Source organism: Cricetulus griseus, chromosome 4 (assembly GCF_003668045.3).
Source record: "Cricetulus griseus strain 17A/GY chromosome 4, alternate assembly CriGri-PICRH-1.0, whole genome shotgun sequence".
Classification (NCBI taxonomy): Eukaryota; Metazoa; Chordata; class Mammalia; order Rodentia; family Cricetidae; genus Cricetulus; species Cricetulus griseus.
In genome coordinates this window covers 58,353,646-58,371,768 of record NC_048597.1, presented here as the reverse complement: position 1 = coordinate 58,371,768, position 18,123 = coordinate 58,353,646, and the positions used below count along the sequence as shown (strand labels likewise).

General features: G+C 43.3%; 2 protein-coding genes and 1 long non-coding RNA gene across 6 annotated transcripts in view; all 3 read right to left on the bottom strand.

Annotated features, from left to right (window-relative positions):
- Positions 1-8,097, bottom strand: part of Xxylt1 (xyloside xylosyltransferase 1) — a 141,142-nt gene extending 133,045 nt beyond the window's left edge. Inside the window, exon 1 of one of the 3 annotated variants that reach the window (XM_027412892.2) lies at positions 7,511-8,097. In XM_027412892.2, coding sequence (XP_027268693.1) covers positions 7,511-8,011 — 501 coding nt within the window. In that variant the 5' untranslated portion in view covers positions 8,012-8,097. The remainder of the gene's footprint in view (positions 1-7,510) is intronic. The other 2 variants (XM_027412891.2, XM_027412890.2) reach the window with 2 other exon arrangements.
- Positions 4,655-7,503, bottom strand: LOC107978135. The gene is made up of 3 exons (XR_004769940.1): positions 5,339-7,503; positions 4,865-4,952; positions 4,655-4,707 (listed from the first exon to the last, which is right to left on the bottom strand). It is a non-coding gene; the product is annotated as an uncharacterized LOC107978135 (long non-coding RNA).
- Positions 8,098-13,129: 5,032 nt separating the features above from the next.
- Positions 13,130-18,123, bottom strand: part of Acap2 (ArfGAP with coiled-coil, ankyrin repeat and PH domains 2) — a 91,182-nt gene continuing 86,188 nt past the window's right edge. For both annotated transcript variants that reach the window (XM_027412887.2, XM_027412888.2), the window contains one exon: positions 13,130-17,160. In XM_027412887.2, coding sequence (XP_027268688.1) covers positions 17,060-17,160 — 101 coding nt within the window. In that variant the 3' untranslated portion in view covers positions 13,130-17,059. The remainder of the gene's footprint in view (positions 17,161-18,123) is intronic.

The following is an 18,123-nucleotide window of genomic DNA, read 5'->3' as shown; positions in this document are numbered from 1 at the left end:
ACAACAGAGGAGAATACGACACCACAACACAGGAGAATACAACAACACAGAAGAATACGACGTCACAGGAGAATGAAACAACAGAGAAGAATACAATATAACAACACAGGAGAATACTACAACATAGGACAATACTACAACACAGGAGAATAAACAACACAGGAGAATACGACAACACAGGAGACTACGACGACACAGAAGAATACGACGTCACAGGAGAATACTACAACAGAGGAGAATACTACAAAAGAGGAGAATAGGACATCACAACACAAGAGAATACTACAACACAGAAGAAAACAACAACACAAGAGAATACAACAACACAAATGAATACTACAACACAGGAGAATACAACAACACAGGCAAATACAACACAGGAGAATACTACAATAAAGGAGAATACAACATCACAACACAGGAGATTACTACAACCCAGGAGAATACTACAACATAGGAGAATGCAACAACACTGGGAATACTAGAACACAGGAGAATATAACACAGGAGTATATAACACAGGAGAATACAACAACACAGGGGAATACAACAACACAGGAGAATACGACAACACAGGAGAATACGACATCACAACACAGGAGAATACAACAACACAGGATAATACGACGTCACAGGAGAATACTACAACATAGGAGAATATGACAACTCAGGAGACTACAACAACACTGGAGAATACTACAACACAGGAGAATACAACAACACAGGAGAATACGACAACACAGGAGAATACAACGTCACTGGAGAATACTACAACAGAGGAGAATACGACATCACAACACAGGAGAATACTAAAACATAGGAGAATACGACAACTCAGGAGAATACAACAACACTGGAGAATACTACAACACAGTAGAATACAATAACACAGGAGAATACTACAACACTGGAAATTACGACAATAAAGTAGAATACGATGACACAGGAGAATACGACTTCACAGGAGAATACTACAATAAAGGAGAATACAACATCACAACACAGGAGATTACTACAACCCAGGAGAATACTACAACATAGGAGAATGCAACAACACTGGGAATACTAGAACACAGGAGAATACAACAAAATCGGAGAATACGACAACAAAGGAGACTACGATGACACAGGAGAATACGACGTCACAGGAGAATACTACAACTGAGGAGAATACGACATCATAACAAAAAAGAATACTACAACACAGGAGAATACGACAACACAGGAGAATACGACAACACAGGAGACTAAGATGACACAGGAAAATAGGACGTCACAGGAGAATACGAAAACAGAGGAGAATACGACATCACCACACAGGAGAATACTACAACATAGGAGAATATGATGACACAGGAGTATATAACACAGGAGAATACAACAACACAGGGGAATACAACAACACAGGAGAATACAACAACACTGGAGAATACAACAACACAGGAGAATACAACAACACTGGAGAATACGACAACACAGGAGAATACGAAGACACTGGAGAATACGACGTCACAGGAGAATACGAAACACAGGAGAATACGACGTCACAGGCGAATACTACAATACAGGAGACTACAACAACACAGGAGAATACATCAACACATGAGAATACAACAACACAGGACAATATTACAACACAGGAGACTATGACGACACAGGGGAATACAACGTCACTGGAGAATACAACAACACAGGAGAATACTAGAACACAGGGGAATATTACAACACAGGAGAATACGACAACACAGGAGAATACAACAACACTGGAGAATACTACAACACAGGAGAATTCAACAACACATGAGAATACGACAACACAGGAGACTACGACGACACAAAAGAATATGACTTCACAGGAGAATACTACAACAGAGGAGAATACTACAACATAAGAGAATACAACAACACAGGACAATATTACAACACAGGAGACTATGACGACACAGGGGAATACAACATCACTGGAGAATACAACAACACAGGAGAATACTAGAACACAGGGGAATATTACAACACAGGAGAATGCGACAACACAGGAGAATACGACGTCACAGGAAGAATACTACAACACTGGAGAATACTACAACACAGGAGAATACTACAACAGAGGAGAATACGACATCACAACACAGGAGTATACTACAACACAGGAGAACACAACAACACAGGAGAATACTACAATATAGGAGAATACAACAAAACTGGTGAATACTACAACATAGGAGAATACAACAACACAGGAGAATAAGACGACACAGGATAATACAACGTCACAGGAGAATACTACAACAGAGGAGAATACGACATCACAACACAGTAGTATACTACAACACAGGAGAACATAACAACATAGGAGAATACTACAACATAGGAGAATACAACAAAACTGGTGAATACTACAACACAGGAGAATACAACAACACAGGATAATACGACGTCACAGGAGAATACTACAACAGAGGAGAATACAATACAGGAGAATACAACAAGGAGGATACAACAACACTGGAGAATACTACAGCACAGGAGAATACAACAACACAGGAGAATACAACAACACAGGAGAATACGACAACACAGGAGAATACGACAACACAGGAGAATACGACGACACAGGAGAATACGACGTCACAGGAGAATACTACAACAGAGAATACGACATCACAACACAGGAGAATACTACAACACAGCAGAAAACAACAAACAGGAGAATGCAACAACAAAGGAGAATACAACAACACAGGAGAATACTACAACAGAGGAGAATACAACAAAAATGGAGAATACAACAACACAGGAGAATACGACAACACAGGATAATACGACAACACAACACAGGAGGATACAACAACACAGGAGATTACGACAAAGAACAGCACCAACAGAGGTCAGCTATGGCTCTGCAGGTAGTGGTGCGGCTTTCCAGGTCTGTTCACCATGCTTATTTTTCCTAGAAGACAGCCGAGGTGGGCCACATTATAATGCTGGATCCAAAAGCAAAGTCACAGAAACACTGGGCTAAACACAAAGCAACAGCCATCCTGAAGCATGAAGACAAGGCCTTACCCTGGGGAGATTGAGATAGTGATCTAGAAGAAACCTCATATCAACCAGAAATCCCTCCCTCCAGACAATTTAAATGAGAAGCCATCCCTAGTGTGTTTAAGTCAGCTTGCTGTCAGACATTCCTGGTGTCCTCTGTCAAATCTGATACAGCAAGGAAAACCAATGGGAAAGCTCAATCTTACCAGGTGTGAGGTCCATGATTATAGTCTTAGCACCGGGAGACTAAAGCAGCAGGATTTTGAATTCTAGGCCATCATGGGCTACAGAGTAAAACCATGTAAGGGTGGTGGGGGGGGGTCGGTGGAGTCAGGAGTCTTGACCTAAGTTGTATTATGTATGCAATTGCAGTTGATTAAGAGACAAAGGGGGCTCAGAAGTAGATCCACAGAAAGGGGCATCCCCTTTTAAAGCTCTAGGATGATAACCTGTAGGGGAAACCAAAGCCAGCTGCCAGGGTTCCAGGATGCTGTGTGTGGCAGGGGGCACAAGAAGCTTAAATGGGAATGATACTGTAAAAGTCTCAAGGTAACAACAGCACCACTCCCCATGTTGGCAAAGGCGGCTTGGATAGAAGGGAGCTGTCAGTCAACAGGTTTACAATGAGTGCTATACACCAGGCACATTGCTCCCCACTTCAGGAGGCAGAGGCCTGACAGACTGAGCTGACTCTCAGAAGTCAGAAGGAGAGCATCAGGCTCATACCTGGAATGTCTGCACCTCCCCATCAAAATGTACATTCTAGGCACCACCCAGGACAGTCTGGACCAGGGACTGGGGGAGGACACAGGACTCTATTTTTAAAGTGAACACATGTGACTCTTGAGGATTACCAAGATGGACTATCCAAGCAGCTACTACATTGGTGACTGGAACACAGCAGGTCCAGACGTTCAGTAACAAGTACTTCCACAGTAAGTACATAACTGGCTGACAAATTTTTGAATTTTTTTCTGTAATAGTCAAAATGAGATTTTTCTGGTTAAATGAAAGTTTCATCTAATATTTAATGAATCAAAACATAGCCCACAGTTACTAAGAATGTTCTCCATCTATTTCTGGTGTTTATTACTTGAAGGTAGCCTGGGAAGGAACCTCTGAGCTTGGACACAAATCCTGCACCAGCTCACTATAGCCTTGAGAATATCCTGTGGACATGATGGAGTCCCAGGCTCCTCTTAGGACAAGCCCCAGGTTGTTTCTAGAAGGCTGTGTGCCAAGGAGCTGCCTCTCTCTTTCCTCTGGTCCCAACACCACATCCCCTGGAGTGAACTGAACCTTATCTTAGGAAAAGGTGATCTTTAAAGGGGAGAAACAGTAGTCATGATGCTCTCCCATCTCAAGGCCAGTCACTCCCCAGTGGCTTTGGTGAGCTCTTCACTGCTTCTTTTTTGTTGTTTGTTGATTTCAAGAGAGGGTTTTTCTGTGTGGCTTTGGAGCCTGTCCTGGAACTCACTCTGTAGACCAGGCTGGTCTTGAAACTCACAGAAATCTGCCTGCCTCTGCCTCCTGAGTGCTGGGATTAAAGGTGTGAGCCACCACTGCCTGGCTAAGCTTCTTCACATCTGTGGTCTGTTCCTGAAGGTCCCTTCCAGCTGACAGGATCTATTTGAGAAGTTCTGATTTCCTTCCTCCTAATCGATGCTGAAAGAAATAATTCCCTGTATAAAAAAATAATCACATACAAAGAGCAGGGTATCAGAGGCTAGGGACATGCAGCTAAGAGACACCAGGACCTGCCTTCTTGAGAAGTTCACAGACAGGGTTGGGGGTGTGGCTCAGCACTAGAGCACTTGCCTACCATTCCAGACCCAAAGAACAGAGCTGGAGCATATTCCAAGCAGAGAAGACAGGAGTGAATGGCTTGTGGTGTGAGGCGCATCCAAAGCCTAGGAAGAATTAAGTCACAGGAAGTGAGGCCAGCCTGCTTTTGGGGAAGAGAAACAGGTTCACAAAATATGAACTCATAAGCAATAGGAGCAATGTGACCCCAAGATTGATAAATCCTTACCTGCCCACTGCTATTTGGTTAGAACAGTGGTTCTCAACCTTCCTAATGCTGCAACCCTTTAATACAGTTACTCATGTTGTGGTGACCTCAACCATAAAATTATATTCATTGCCACTCCATAACTGTAATATCGAAACTGTTATGAATCATAATGCAAATATCTATGTTTCTGATAGTCTTAGATGACCCATGTAAAAGGGTTGTTCGAACCCCCAAAGGGGTCACGACCTCCAAGTTTAGAGCCACTGGCCCACACCTTCATACCTCAAAAGGGAAGGTGCCAGTCCCTACGGGATATGTGCAGCAGCCTCCAAGCTTTGTGCGACGGCTTGTATCTGTAAGACGGGCCCCACAGAGCAGGAGCCTGGTCTTGAGGCCAGCTATGTGGCAGGGATTGTGTATGGGCAGGTGATATGACGTGATACAGCACAACAGCAGAAAGGGCCAACAGGGAAAAGATGAAGACAAACTCTTCAGCTGCAGGTTCCGTGCATGCCTCCAAGGAGCTGAGGGTATTGGAAGAGGGGCAAGCACCCCAATACTGGGAATGGCATGAGCTTAGGCATGCAGGCTGGAAGGCAGTACACGTGTGACCACAGCAGTGCTACGGCTGGGGATGAAGGGAGGGTGCAGATTTGGAAATGTGGAGTAGTCCCAAGCTGCTACCCAGCAGGTGGCCATAACCATGATGGTCTTCAAGGTGACCTGGTGAAATCCAAGATCTGCTTAGACTGGTACTGTGGCTTTCTCCCTGAAATAGTAAAGTTTCTCCAATGTCAAAGTCCTGAGGATCAAACAGGGACAGGCTGAGTTACCTCTGGAATTTCCAGATAAGTAAAGCAGGATGGACTCTGGAACAAACCCCTGGTCAAAGTGGGAAACAAGAGCCCCTCGGCCTCCTACAGAATGAAATTCCAGCCCAGGTACCCTTTCCCGGCCATAGCAGTTATCCCGATAGACACACGTGTCCAGTGCAGAAAACACATCTTCAATGCCATGAGGGGAAGCAAGAATGGGAGCTATAAAGGACAGAGCATGGAAGGTTCCCTAACAGGGAAGAAGGGACATTCTAGGCAGAGAAGATAGCTTGTGTAAGGCCACCTTCAATAGTTAGGGAGCCAGGTGTGGTGACACATAAATAATGGAGCACTCAGGAGTACTGCCACAAGTTTGAGGCCAGCCTGAGCTCCACAGTGAGTTCCCAAGGCAGTTTAGATTACAGTGAGATCCTTTAAAAAAAGAAAAAAATCAATAGGATGTGAGGTGACCAGCCAGGGCTATGCAAACCTGTACTCCAGAACTCAAGAGACTGTGGCAGGAAGACTGTGAGTTCAGATGCTAGCCTGCTATGCATAACAATGTCTTGTGTCTCCCCAAAAAATAAAATAAAATGAGGCCATAGGCACATTTACGGGAAAAAGAGGTGAAGTTAAAGAAGAAAACCAGGCTGACAACAAAGCCTCGCCAAGCAATTGGGATGTGACACTGTAGTCAACACAAACATGCCATGGACACCTGAATTCAATGTGACCCTGGCAGGAGCTCCTGACAGTCACCAAGGAAGGCACAGACACAGGGAAGGCTGCCCTTGCCTCACTGTCCTTCCACCAACATCAAGTTCTGCCTTTCAGATCACCTACGCCCTTCCCCCCAAAATTACTCTGGACCCCCCCTCTGCACAACCACTGGGTCAAAACAGGGCAAGCCAGTGGATGAAGGTAAGGAGCACACTAGGTCAAGGGCCCAATCCTGGACAAGCAGAGGCAGGCGATAAATCAGAAGATGGAAGGGGTGGCAGCTGCCAGGCTGGTCAGCTCACAGCTTTCTCTTCCTCTTGAGGCGGAACCTGCTGCAGCTTATCTGACTGATTCACGTCCTTAAGTGCGGGAAGGAAAAAGGACACAGAGAGGACACGAGATGTTTTCCACCGAGAACCAAACCGACTGCAATGCCATGAATATTACTGAGAAATTCCAGTCCAACCTCGATACTTCTAGGGGCTTCCCCAAGACCCTGTCCAGCCCACTTAGCTCAGAATGACGACTGCTGATGTCTTCCAAATGAGCAATTCCATCCTCAGAAGCCAAAGCATATTAAAAGGAATGCGGACTGTGAAGGCACTTCTTAGGAACGCTGTGAAGCTAGCAAAAGGGGGGCAGGCTGATTCTCCAGCGAATGAAGCAGTGTTGAATGGAGCGGGAGACGGACTAGTTAATACTGCAGACCCATTTGGGCTTGGGTTGAGCCAGTCTGGCTCTAGGACACGCCCCCAGATCGGATCCCCAGCACGCTGGGCATGCATGTGCAGGGTGGGCACGCTGGGCCGGGGTGGAGGGAATCCACACAGACTACAGGGCATGGGAGGCGGACGGCGCTCCCGGGAGCCGCCAAAGACTGCTCACTCGAGAGTACAGGCACGGGCCACCCATCGCTCACCTTGCACTTGAAGCCGGCGGCGGGCGGCAGGAGCTCCCGCAGCAGGGCCTTGGCCACCTCGCGGCTGGCCTCCTCGCTCACGAAGTGGAGGTTCAGCACCTCGTGCGCCTCGAACTTGGCGAGGCGCAGCAGCGAGCGCAGCGCCACTCGGGCCTTGGCCTGCAGCGCCGCGTTGTGCTCGGCCTTGGTGAACATCATCAGCAGGTGGTAGTCCACCGGCACCGCCGCGCCGCCCTCCAGGCTCTTGGCCTTGGCGCCCGAGGCCGGCGCCGCGGAGCCCCGGGCCAGCTCGAACGCGGGCGGCGTGGGCGCGGCGGCCCCGGCGCGGGCCTCCTTCAGCCTCTTGGTGGCGCTGGAGAAGGTCTCCCGGCCCGAGCCCAGGTAGTAGAAGGCGCACACCGCCAGCGCCGCGGCCAGCAGCAGCGCGCAGTAGTGTGAGCGCACCGCGCCCAGGCGCGCCATGGCCCGAGCGCACGCGGCCCCGGCTCGGAGGAGGTCCATGCGCCGGAGCCGGCGGCCCAGCAGCCGGGCTCACTCACAGCACCGCTCCCGCGGCCCCCTGCCCGGCAGCCGGCGGCGGCGGCCATCGAGGGGGCGGGGCCGCGCTGCCCGGAGCCAATCGTGAGCGTGGATGCCTGAGAGGCGGGGCCACCGCAGGCCCTGCTGGGTCCTAGGTTCCGAGGGATTAGACTCGAGATGGCCCCTTCGTATTTTGGCTGCCAGGCTTGAGACCCGGGCAGGTTGAAGCTGGAGTCTGGACAGGGTCTGCCAGTTACGTAGGCCTGGGAACCAGCCCTACCTTCTCGGCTCAGAGGGCTAGGGAGGGACTACGCTGCTACGCTGGGACTTGAAATAACCAACACGCCAACACAGCAATTATGTAAATAAATGCTTGACTCAAAAAACGCTAACTTTTCTCTCTCCACATTTTCTCTTACTGGGTTTTTTTTTTTTGGGGGGGGGGCACGGAGCTTTTGGCTGCCTGTCCAGCCTTTTAAGAAACTAGTTGGAACCAAAACATTAAAACCAGAAAGTTCCTTTCTGTTTCGCATCGAAGTTTACAACACCCCCAAAAGAAAAGGCCTTTGCCATCCCACTTTGCACCTCTGGGATAATCTAGAGAACATGTGTGGCCAGCAGAGGGACCTCACTGTCCAAAAAAATCATAGTCCTTCCAGAGAGTCCCTGGGGGAGCATCCATAATGTTTGATTGAAAGCCTGAAATGTCCCAGAAAGTTTTTGAAATTTTTAACTGAAGCATACTGAAGTAACTAGTCTGTAGTCATTTTAACGCTAGTCAGACAATACCAGATGGACAAAAATCCATTAACTACAAATTTCTAAGACACCAAGAGCTCTGAATGTTTGAAAGAGGTAGAGGTGAAAATGCTCGAAAAACCCACTTTTATGACATGCCTTTTTTTCCGTGTGGATGACGCTCACCCGCCCCAGCATCACAGTGCTCACCTGCCCCAGGCTCCGCCCTTGTCCACTGAGCAACACTTCTGAAAAGCATCCACCCTCTGAAATAGGCCCGAAGGACCCCAGATGGCAGTATGACCACGTGGTAGTTATCTGATGCCCTCGATTCCATGACATGCAGGCATTTACAAGTGACAAAAACATGGTGTTTCCAGAGCAGAAATCAAGCTCTGCCTTGTTTGTATTACTCAAAACCTCCAAGGTTGGGAGACATGGGATGGGCATTCCAGGCCAACTCTAACACTGCAAACTTTTACATGTGCAGCAGTTACTTGGCTATCTGAAACAATCATGCCGGTATATAAAATGAAGCCAACACTGCCATCACAATTATAAAAGACAATAGATTTTTTTAAAAGTACCTCATATTGAATAAATGATATTCCAGAGATTAAATTTACCAGAAATAAGTGTAAATATCCAATAAGCACAAAAAATTTAGTAGTCATAACTTTTCTGGAATACTTATAAATACTACCCCAAATCTCTTAATACTGTGTCTCTAAATAACATAATCCTGCAACTTGTGCTTTCAGTCCCCGTCCATACCGTCAGTGCAGCAGTCTTTCCCTCTGATGCTTAGTCCACATTCTTTCAAGTAATACTTTATTTTCAGACATCGAGTCCTTTAATTCATGCAAAAGAAATAAAGCCACTACTTAAATTTTACCTAAGAAGTCAGTAAAACACTCAAATACTCTGCCCAAAATTTCCATTGCCTGAAGCCTGATACCTTGAACGAACCTCAACTCCCCAAACCAGCCATTTTCATTTCAGGAATTTAACCCTAAGAAGACAATAACGTGATGAAACATCTCCTCCCCAAGTTGTAGCCTATCATGACTTGTTCTTTGCCCATTAGGAACATTTAATGTTGTGGCTCCCTGAAGTATACTGCTGACAGCTACAACCACTTCAGCAGTGGATTTGTGGTCGCCACTGAGTTATTAAACTGATCTAGCATACTTGCTAATCCCAAGCACAGATGCACCTGGGATACAGCAGTGAAGAAAGAAAATCCGAGTTACGGCACCATGAGGATTCTGGGAAATGTAGTCAAAAGAAGTCTTGCGATACAGGCAGGAAGTGACATAGCAGGCAGACTCATATATAAGCAGGGATAAGCAGGAAGTCATCATCTTGCGCTTCCTCTTCCTCCTGCTTTCTGCTCTACAGAGCCACCTTGTGATTCCGGGAAGGGGACAACAGCGCAAGGCATCCTTGCTAAGTCTTATAAAGTATATAAATTTATGATAATTAAGACGGAGCTAGCATATAAGAAATCCTAGAAAATTGGCCAGCAGCATTGTAAACTAATGTAAGTCTCTGTGTGTTACTTGGGGGCACCCACGAGGCAGCAGGACTCAAGCAGAAAGAGTAAATAGTTACATTTTACAGCATGCCTTTTAGCAGGCAAAATAGCAAGTAAGAAATACTGCCTGGTGCTGCTATGTGCCCTTCTTTTCTCAGCTACACTTGGCTGTAATCATAATGTGCCCATGTAGACAAAATCCTGACAAAAATAGTAACTCTAGAGTTAATTTTAACTTTAGCCAAAACATGATTTCTAACCAGGTATTAGGCAGCTGGTTTTTCCTGTAGAGTACATTCCATATCTACTTCAGACCATGGATTATAGTCTCTAAACACCATCTAGTGTGTGGTCTGGAACCATACACTAGCCACCTATACACTACCTAGTCATTCAATTTTTTCTTTTTTGAATGGACTCCAAAAGAAGAGTAGTATTACTACTTTTATGTGCATTAGAGTTTTTGCCATGGGAAGTTTCTAGTCCCCTGAAACTGGAATTACAGACAGCTGTGAGCTGTCATGTTGGTGCTAGGAGTTGAACTTGGGTCCTCCTGAAAGAGCAGTCAGTGCTCTCAACTTCCAAGCCATCTTTCCAGCCCCAGATATAATTTTTTAAAATCAAAATATTTCCACTATTGAACAGGCATCCAATATAATGAACAAGACTTAAAAATACTTACCCGTCAAACCACCATTTTCACTTCTAGGAATTTATCCTAAGGGAGTAACACTAAAATACTTAGCTGCAAGAGGCCAGGTGCGGTAACCTGTAATCCCAGCAATTTAGAAGGCTGAGGCAGCACAGTGCCTGTGAGTTCAGAGCTAGTTGGTAGGCTTGGGGCTATTAGGTTGTAGTCCTGTGTGACTGAGGTTCTGCCTCCTAAAGATAAACGCTTTAGCTCTAGGAGCTGTATTTATGACAGCAAAATATGGGTATTGAGAAATCATCAATGAAATGCTTAGGTAAGTAATATAGTGAGTCATTAAAAGTGATATATTCAGAGGTAGGCAGGTAGAGCTCTGATTTCAAAGCCAGCCTAGGAACTGTCTGGCTGTGTCAAAACCAAGAACAAACCAATGTATTCATCAACTGCACATGGATTTTGTTTTTTTTTTTTAATGTAGAGAAAACCTATAAATTTATGAGATATATTAGCCAACTGCAATGTGTGATCATTTGCGGACTGACTTGGGAAAACCATATTGTTTTATGCAATTTAAGGAGGTAATACATCATTACACAAGATCCTTCCTTTCAGAGATTCACACTGGATGATCTGCTGGTGAAATGCTTTGAATTTCCTTCACAAGGGGGGAAAAAACAGAAAAGGAAAAATGTCAGTGGGGCTTGAAATATAAAGCAATGCTGCCATGAGCCTATGACTGCTGAAATTACAGTGGTGCATTTGAAAATTTTCAACATTTTTTTAAAATATTCCCCATCTAAGTAAAAGAAGATCATAAGGCACTTTTGTCAGCAGACTGGGGAAGACAGCTCAGGCAATAGAGTGCCTGCCAATAAGCACAGGAGGATCTGAGTTTGGTCACTAGGACCCATGTCAAAAAGTCAGGCATGGTGGCACATGTTTGTAATCCCAGCACTGCCACCAGGGAGGCAGAGGTAAGATTCTTGGCGCTCACTGGCCATCTGTCCCAGCCTGACTAACAGACAAGTCCCAGGCCAGTGAGAGACCTTTCTTCAAGCGAACAATGTAAACTGTACCTGTGGAGGAATGGCATCCCAGAATGTACTTGTCTCCACGCTCACATGCTCACCTGCACGCACCTGCACCCGCAAACACATAAGCATGCACACATATGCACACGAAATACACAAAAAGCCACTTGTGGACTCCGTTTTGGACAGCACAGGTAGGTGACAGAATTACAGATGATTTTTCTTTTTCTTGGGTCTTGTTTTCTGAGTGATGTTACTGACTGACTCTCTGGAATCAGGTCCATCCTCCAACTCCCCTGCCTCTGCCTCCCAGCGTGTGGAGATTACAAGCACATGCCATCATACCGAGTCCTTTTCAGCTACTTAAACTTTATTTTGGCAGTGAAGATGTACTGTTTTTGCAATAAGGAAAGAAACAAGCCTTCGTTTAAAACACTTGCTGTGGGTTCTCTTTTAGAGACTGTTCTGGAAATGAGATGTCAGTTCACAAGGCGATCACTTGAGAGTCTGCATCTGCTCTGAACTAACTTTTGAAGGAGAAGCAAAGCCGAGCTTCACTTCTAGATCCCTATTTCAGGTCTGTCTCCTTAGTCCCATTCCCACAGGAGCAGAGTTTTGTTTACTAAAAGGATGGAGTGTGGGTGTGTTCTCAAGATCTGGTCACAGAGGTGACCACATCAACTCCTTCACTCTCCCCAAGTGGCTCAACTCCAGCACAGACAGTGTCCCAAGTGACATCATCTCCAGTTGAAACAACCAACCCATCCTCTTCCAGTTTCAGCAACACATCCCCAGCCTCATCAGAAGAGTAAACCAGAGCACCCTCTACAGATTCCACCTCAGGAAATACAGGGCACACATCTGCAATGGTTTCTCAAAGTTCTTCCTCTGTCATTACTGGAGTCCCAATGACAAAGGAACTCTAACGGACTCTTTAGTTCATGAAGCAGGGGCTGCAGCATCGCTGGAATCGGGGAGAAGAAAATATTGGAAGGATCAAAATGGATTTCTGAACTCAAGTAATCGGCCAACAGGATCAACATGGACTGCCACTATTTGGAAGGATGTGGAGGCAGATGGGACCTTAACTATAACAGACGTTAGGCCAGTACCACATAGTTCAAAAGAAGTCTGAGCATGTACAGTGACTGTGCCAGAAGTGAGATATTTTTTATTGACTTATTATTGTAAATTTTCAGCATACAAAGTAATCAAGTATATTTACAATTCTTACATAATGTACATTTTAGAATAACTATAAAGATAATGTACTTTGCTCCATTTACAATGACAAACTACAGAAAAACTACATTCATGAATTAGATACAAATCTTCTACACACTAATAAAAACTAATGGAGTGTTGGTTATACATTCGTAAATCATTTTCACAGGTAGCAAGAAATAGTACATGTGACCAATCTTTATGACCGGAATGATCGAGAACACAGCGAAGCACACTGAAACAAAGATGTAAAAAGCAGCTTGTCATTTCCAAAAGCTAACCTTTAGCCTTCGTGTTAAATGGTGCTAACAACCTTCATAGCACAGCAAGCTTTCCCTGCTAAAAATTAATACCCAAAATAAGGCTGGGGAATGAGAAAAATCTAGAAAATAAAATAGTAAGAAGACCAATGCAAAGAAATGTGTATTTAATTAAATATTTCTTTGTCCACATGATCCCCCTCTATGTAAACAGAAAAAGACACCCACAAAAATCCTTCTAGGTGTTAGCACTCAGCCAAACTGAATCCAAGCCCTTTCTATGGTTATGTCATTCAAAACCATCAAAAAGTTAATAAACGGTGAGTTTAACTTCATAATACTTTGCTTTTATTAATGCTTGCTATTGCAAAAAATAATGTAGACTTTTCTACAATTTGATGCTTTCAAATTCCAATCTAGTCCTTTAACCTGCACAATGAGGTTCTCCCGATTATTTGGAGTCTCTTCTCAAACACAGGGAAAGCTGCTGCTTTACAGTGATTTCAAATCCTTTCATGATACAAGTGCTTTTGAAGCTTACGTCAGACCTAGGGCATGGCTCAGCTCTGCCTCCAAGTAGCAGAGCAAGTGACAACCTCTGTAAAACAAGAGGACCGAGCTAGGATGAAGCCTCGGACAAGGCGGATGCCCAAGGGTTAAGATCCCCATGTCCTCCTCCGGCAAGCATCAGGAGGGAAAAAGGAATGTGAAGGAACGCTCTAAGTCATGAAAGATACACAAAGGGAGGGTTCGGAATTTTCCTTTGTTTCATCCGTTCACTTTATTTGTGGGGAGCCCTGGATCCAAGAAGGATATGAACATGGGATTTCACTAAAAAAAAAAAAAAAAAAATTCTAGCCCATGCTAATGGTCAAAATGCAACCACACAAAAAGTTAATTGGAGAGTGAGTGGTGTAGGAATGTCCAATCATTCAAAGTGGGTATCAAGATTAGTTTTAAGTAAAACAACTTGGTTTATGATCATATCTAATATGCAAAAATTTTTATTTTTAAATACTGCTAACATGGTCACAAACTTAAATTCTCTAAAATGTGAGTGTATCATTTTTTTTCCCCAAAATGAACCTACAACGTGCTAAAAAAGTACAAGTTGCAAGCTGGATTACTTTGGGAAAGTAAACACCAAAGTCCACTACACTGCAGCAAACACTGGCTTAATCAACTGGTTAGGCACACTGTGAACAGCAGCTCAATCACCTTCATCTATGCCCATGGAAAAGCTGCATTTTATGACTCCTTCACAGCGCCTCTTTTCTTATTTAGCAGTAATCCAATTTTTACATTAATGAGAGCATAAAAAAGAGCAAACAGACTAATAATAAAGAATCAAACTATTACCAACATGTCTTTCCTGGAGAGATAATGGTAACCAATAAGAGCAGCCTGAGTGTGCGACTGGCATTGTGTATACTCATCTCTCCTAATGTATGAAATACTTCACAACACGCCACACAGAGCTATTAGTGAACACAGCAAAACTCATCTAAGCCAATCTACTTTATAACTATGAACTGAAAGCCTTGCTATACTCCATTTCTTTCTGCCATTCAATTTCTCAGCACGTTGAGAAAATTAAGTAAGCCACAGAAATAAATTCTTGCATTGCCAGCCTTCATACAATATGAAAAGATGTAGCTATTTCTAAAGATACTCAGAACCCCAATAATCTTTAAGGCATTTCAAATACACTTGAATCTTTAAGGCTTATTTCACTCTAGCAACAGACAGTACCTACTGGGAAACCAAGGACGTCCAACGTGACCCAGGGAGGCAGGCAGATCCAGAGGACTGTCCCAAGCATCTGAATCAAAGGGAAGCCCTCTGCACCTCCACAGACGAGGCAGTAGCTCCACAAGTGACTGAGAGCAAGCCCTGCAGAAAAAGGCGTGCTTTCTTCTCTCTCTCCCTTTCTTTAGCCTGTTGTTCTTCCTTGAACACATTTTAGGACAATACATTTCAAAATACATACCAATTAAAATTAGGCTTTTGCCTGTAACAAAATACCTACAAAGCCAGACGACCTGCAAGTTTGAGGGGAGACAGGAAAAACAAAACTCCTTTCATCCTGTGGAAGTTTGCACTTCCTCAGAAACAAAACACAACTTTATCCTTAGTGTAGGGTGACTTACTAAATAAGTGTTACGTGCTTGCAATTTGGCTGAACTTTGGGACAATATCTGTGTTGCAAATTTATTTCAATACGATTTCTGCCTAGATTCTGATTTTATATTTAATCAAAGTAAGGCTCTACATACTGTGGAGAAAATATTTAAAAAATTTTATTTAATTAACTATACTTTTATATACATTTAAAAATGTTTCTGCGAAGCTGAGTAGCAATGCTACTTACAAGTAATTTCTAAGAGATTAAACATCATCAACAGTGCTGGAAATGAACCACAAGGCAATTACTTATGCATTCCATACTCTGACAAGACATGTCAATCAGAGGTGGAATCGCACTCAACTGTGTCACATATTCATAATTTTGGAACTCAAAAGTCAATAACATATATTTTACTTAATTCTAAAGCTATATACAGGATACATTTTAAAAGAACATATACTGTTGTATAGTAAACAAGATAAATGTAGAAAAATAAAAGAAATTTATTGCTGGTAAATTTTAGTATAAACAAAAAAATTAGTTTTCTCTTCCTTTACATGGAGATTTTTTTCTTTCACCAGGAGTAACAGTATATATATATTATATATATATATATATATATATATATAATCATAAAATGGATGAATTCCAAATATAAAAATGCCCTACATTATCTTTTAAATCACCAAGTTTTGATGAAAGCCCAATTTTGCAATAGTCAACTTCTGAAACACAGTTTTATTGCACTGATCATCTGTCAAGGTTTTAGGAAATCAACCCAATAATAAAAACTGAGCTGGGAGTCTTATGGTGATTGAAAGAAGAAAAAAGTAAGAGCTCCTTTGCACCATAAAAGGAAATAAATCATCTGTACAGCAACCATGTTTGCTAAAGTACTGAAGTGCAATGGTGTCTCTGACCAAATGAGGGGCACCCTCACTAGTCCTGGCAATTACATCATCTACTGTGGGTACCATAGCTAAGCTATCAGAAAACACACACACGTATTTCTGAACCACCAACAATTATCAGGGAAGCTATAGGAAAGATACATCCTTAATACAGGTAAGAGAACTGGCTCCCACTTGATGCAGACATAGTGACTGAATGTTCCTGGGGAGAACCAGTGTTAACACCCATGGCAAAGGGTGCAAGGACCTAACAGTGTAGCATCTCTGAACTTAAGAGATAGCTTAGATCTGGATACAACGATATATAAAAGCACAACCCATTAAACAGGCTTTTTTTCTTCTTAAATAAAAGAGGAACTATAGTGGATTTCTCCCTTTCCCAACTATGAGACATTTGTTTTCATTTACAAAAATACCAATAAATGGGTACCATTTTTTCTGAACAATTAATTCAATGTCTACCAAAATCAAGTAGAATCTAGAAAGGTGTGAGATTTTGGTGGTACACATTAGGAATTCACCAAATTTCATAGACTCCCCTCTTTAAAGGGCTCAGAACTTCTGTGAATCTTGCTGGAAGCGATTGAGTTTCTCTGGATTATTGGATGCCATTTGAGAAAAATCACGAAAAATGTCCTGGTAAGTTTCATCACCTGCATGAAAGTAAAACAAAGACACTTTTAAAATTTATATGGGTAAGGTATTAATAAAACAACATTCCCTTTTGCTCATACTATTTTAGGATTCATTACATTACATTAAAGTTTTGTCCCAAGAGCATTTTTGGAAGGAAAAAGGCCAACTAAAAATAATGCCAGAAAAGTATGTAAGAAAGGGAAGCGATACCTGAGAGCAGCAGCTCAGACGCGCAGCAGGGGGCTCAGAGTTAGAGAGGAGCAAGACGCAAGCGTTTGAAAGCAATGTGAAGAAACATTCATTAGCACATGAAAGAAGAGAGGTTACTTGAGATGAAGTATACAGCACATTTTATAGGAAAACACTTTGTTGGATAAAAGTTAAAAGAAATAACCAAAGCCAAATGCTAGTTAAGGTTCTGAGGGATGCAGTTACTAAGGAAACAAGCTGGGAAGGGCTTCCCACACCATCTTCACCTGGAAGTGCTTTACACTGTCTAGCTGTTTGCAAAAAGGAGCCCACATACACTTTAAGGTTCAGAACCAATGTATCTGACCCACTGCTCACTAAACTCATTAAATCAAAAGGTCAGAGCTCCACAGTCAGAAGACTTATGAGAAAGAATGCTATGCAAAATGGGAAGGATACCAAGAATCTATTCACAATTGGAGAAATAAACCTGTGTACACTTAACACTCTTACAGAGATGTATATCATAGATAAGGACATTACGGCATGATGGGCATAGCCTTTTTTTTTTAAACCACATACACACACACACACACACACACACACACACACACACACACACACACACGTACAAATTAATCCCTCAAAGGGGGAAATTTTATTTTCAGGATGACTTACTCATCATGATGCCTCCTGCCAAACATTATGTTGGCACAGACTCCTGGCACAATTCTCTTCTCACTTGAGCATAAAATACTGTCATATAGGATTCTTGTCACCACATTGCTTTA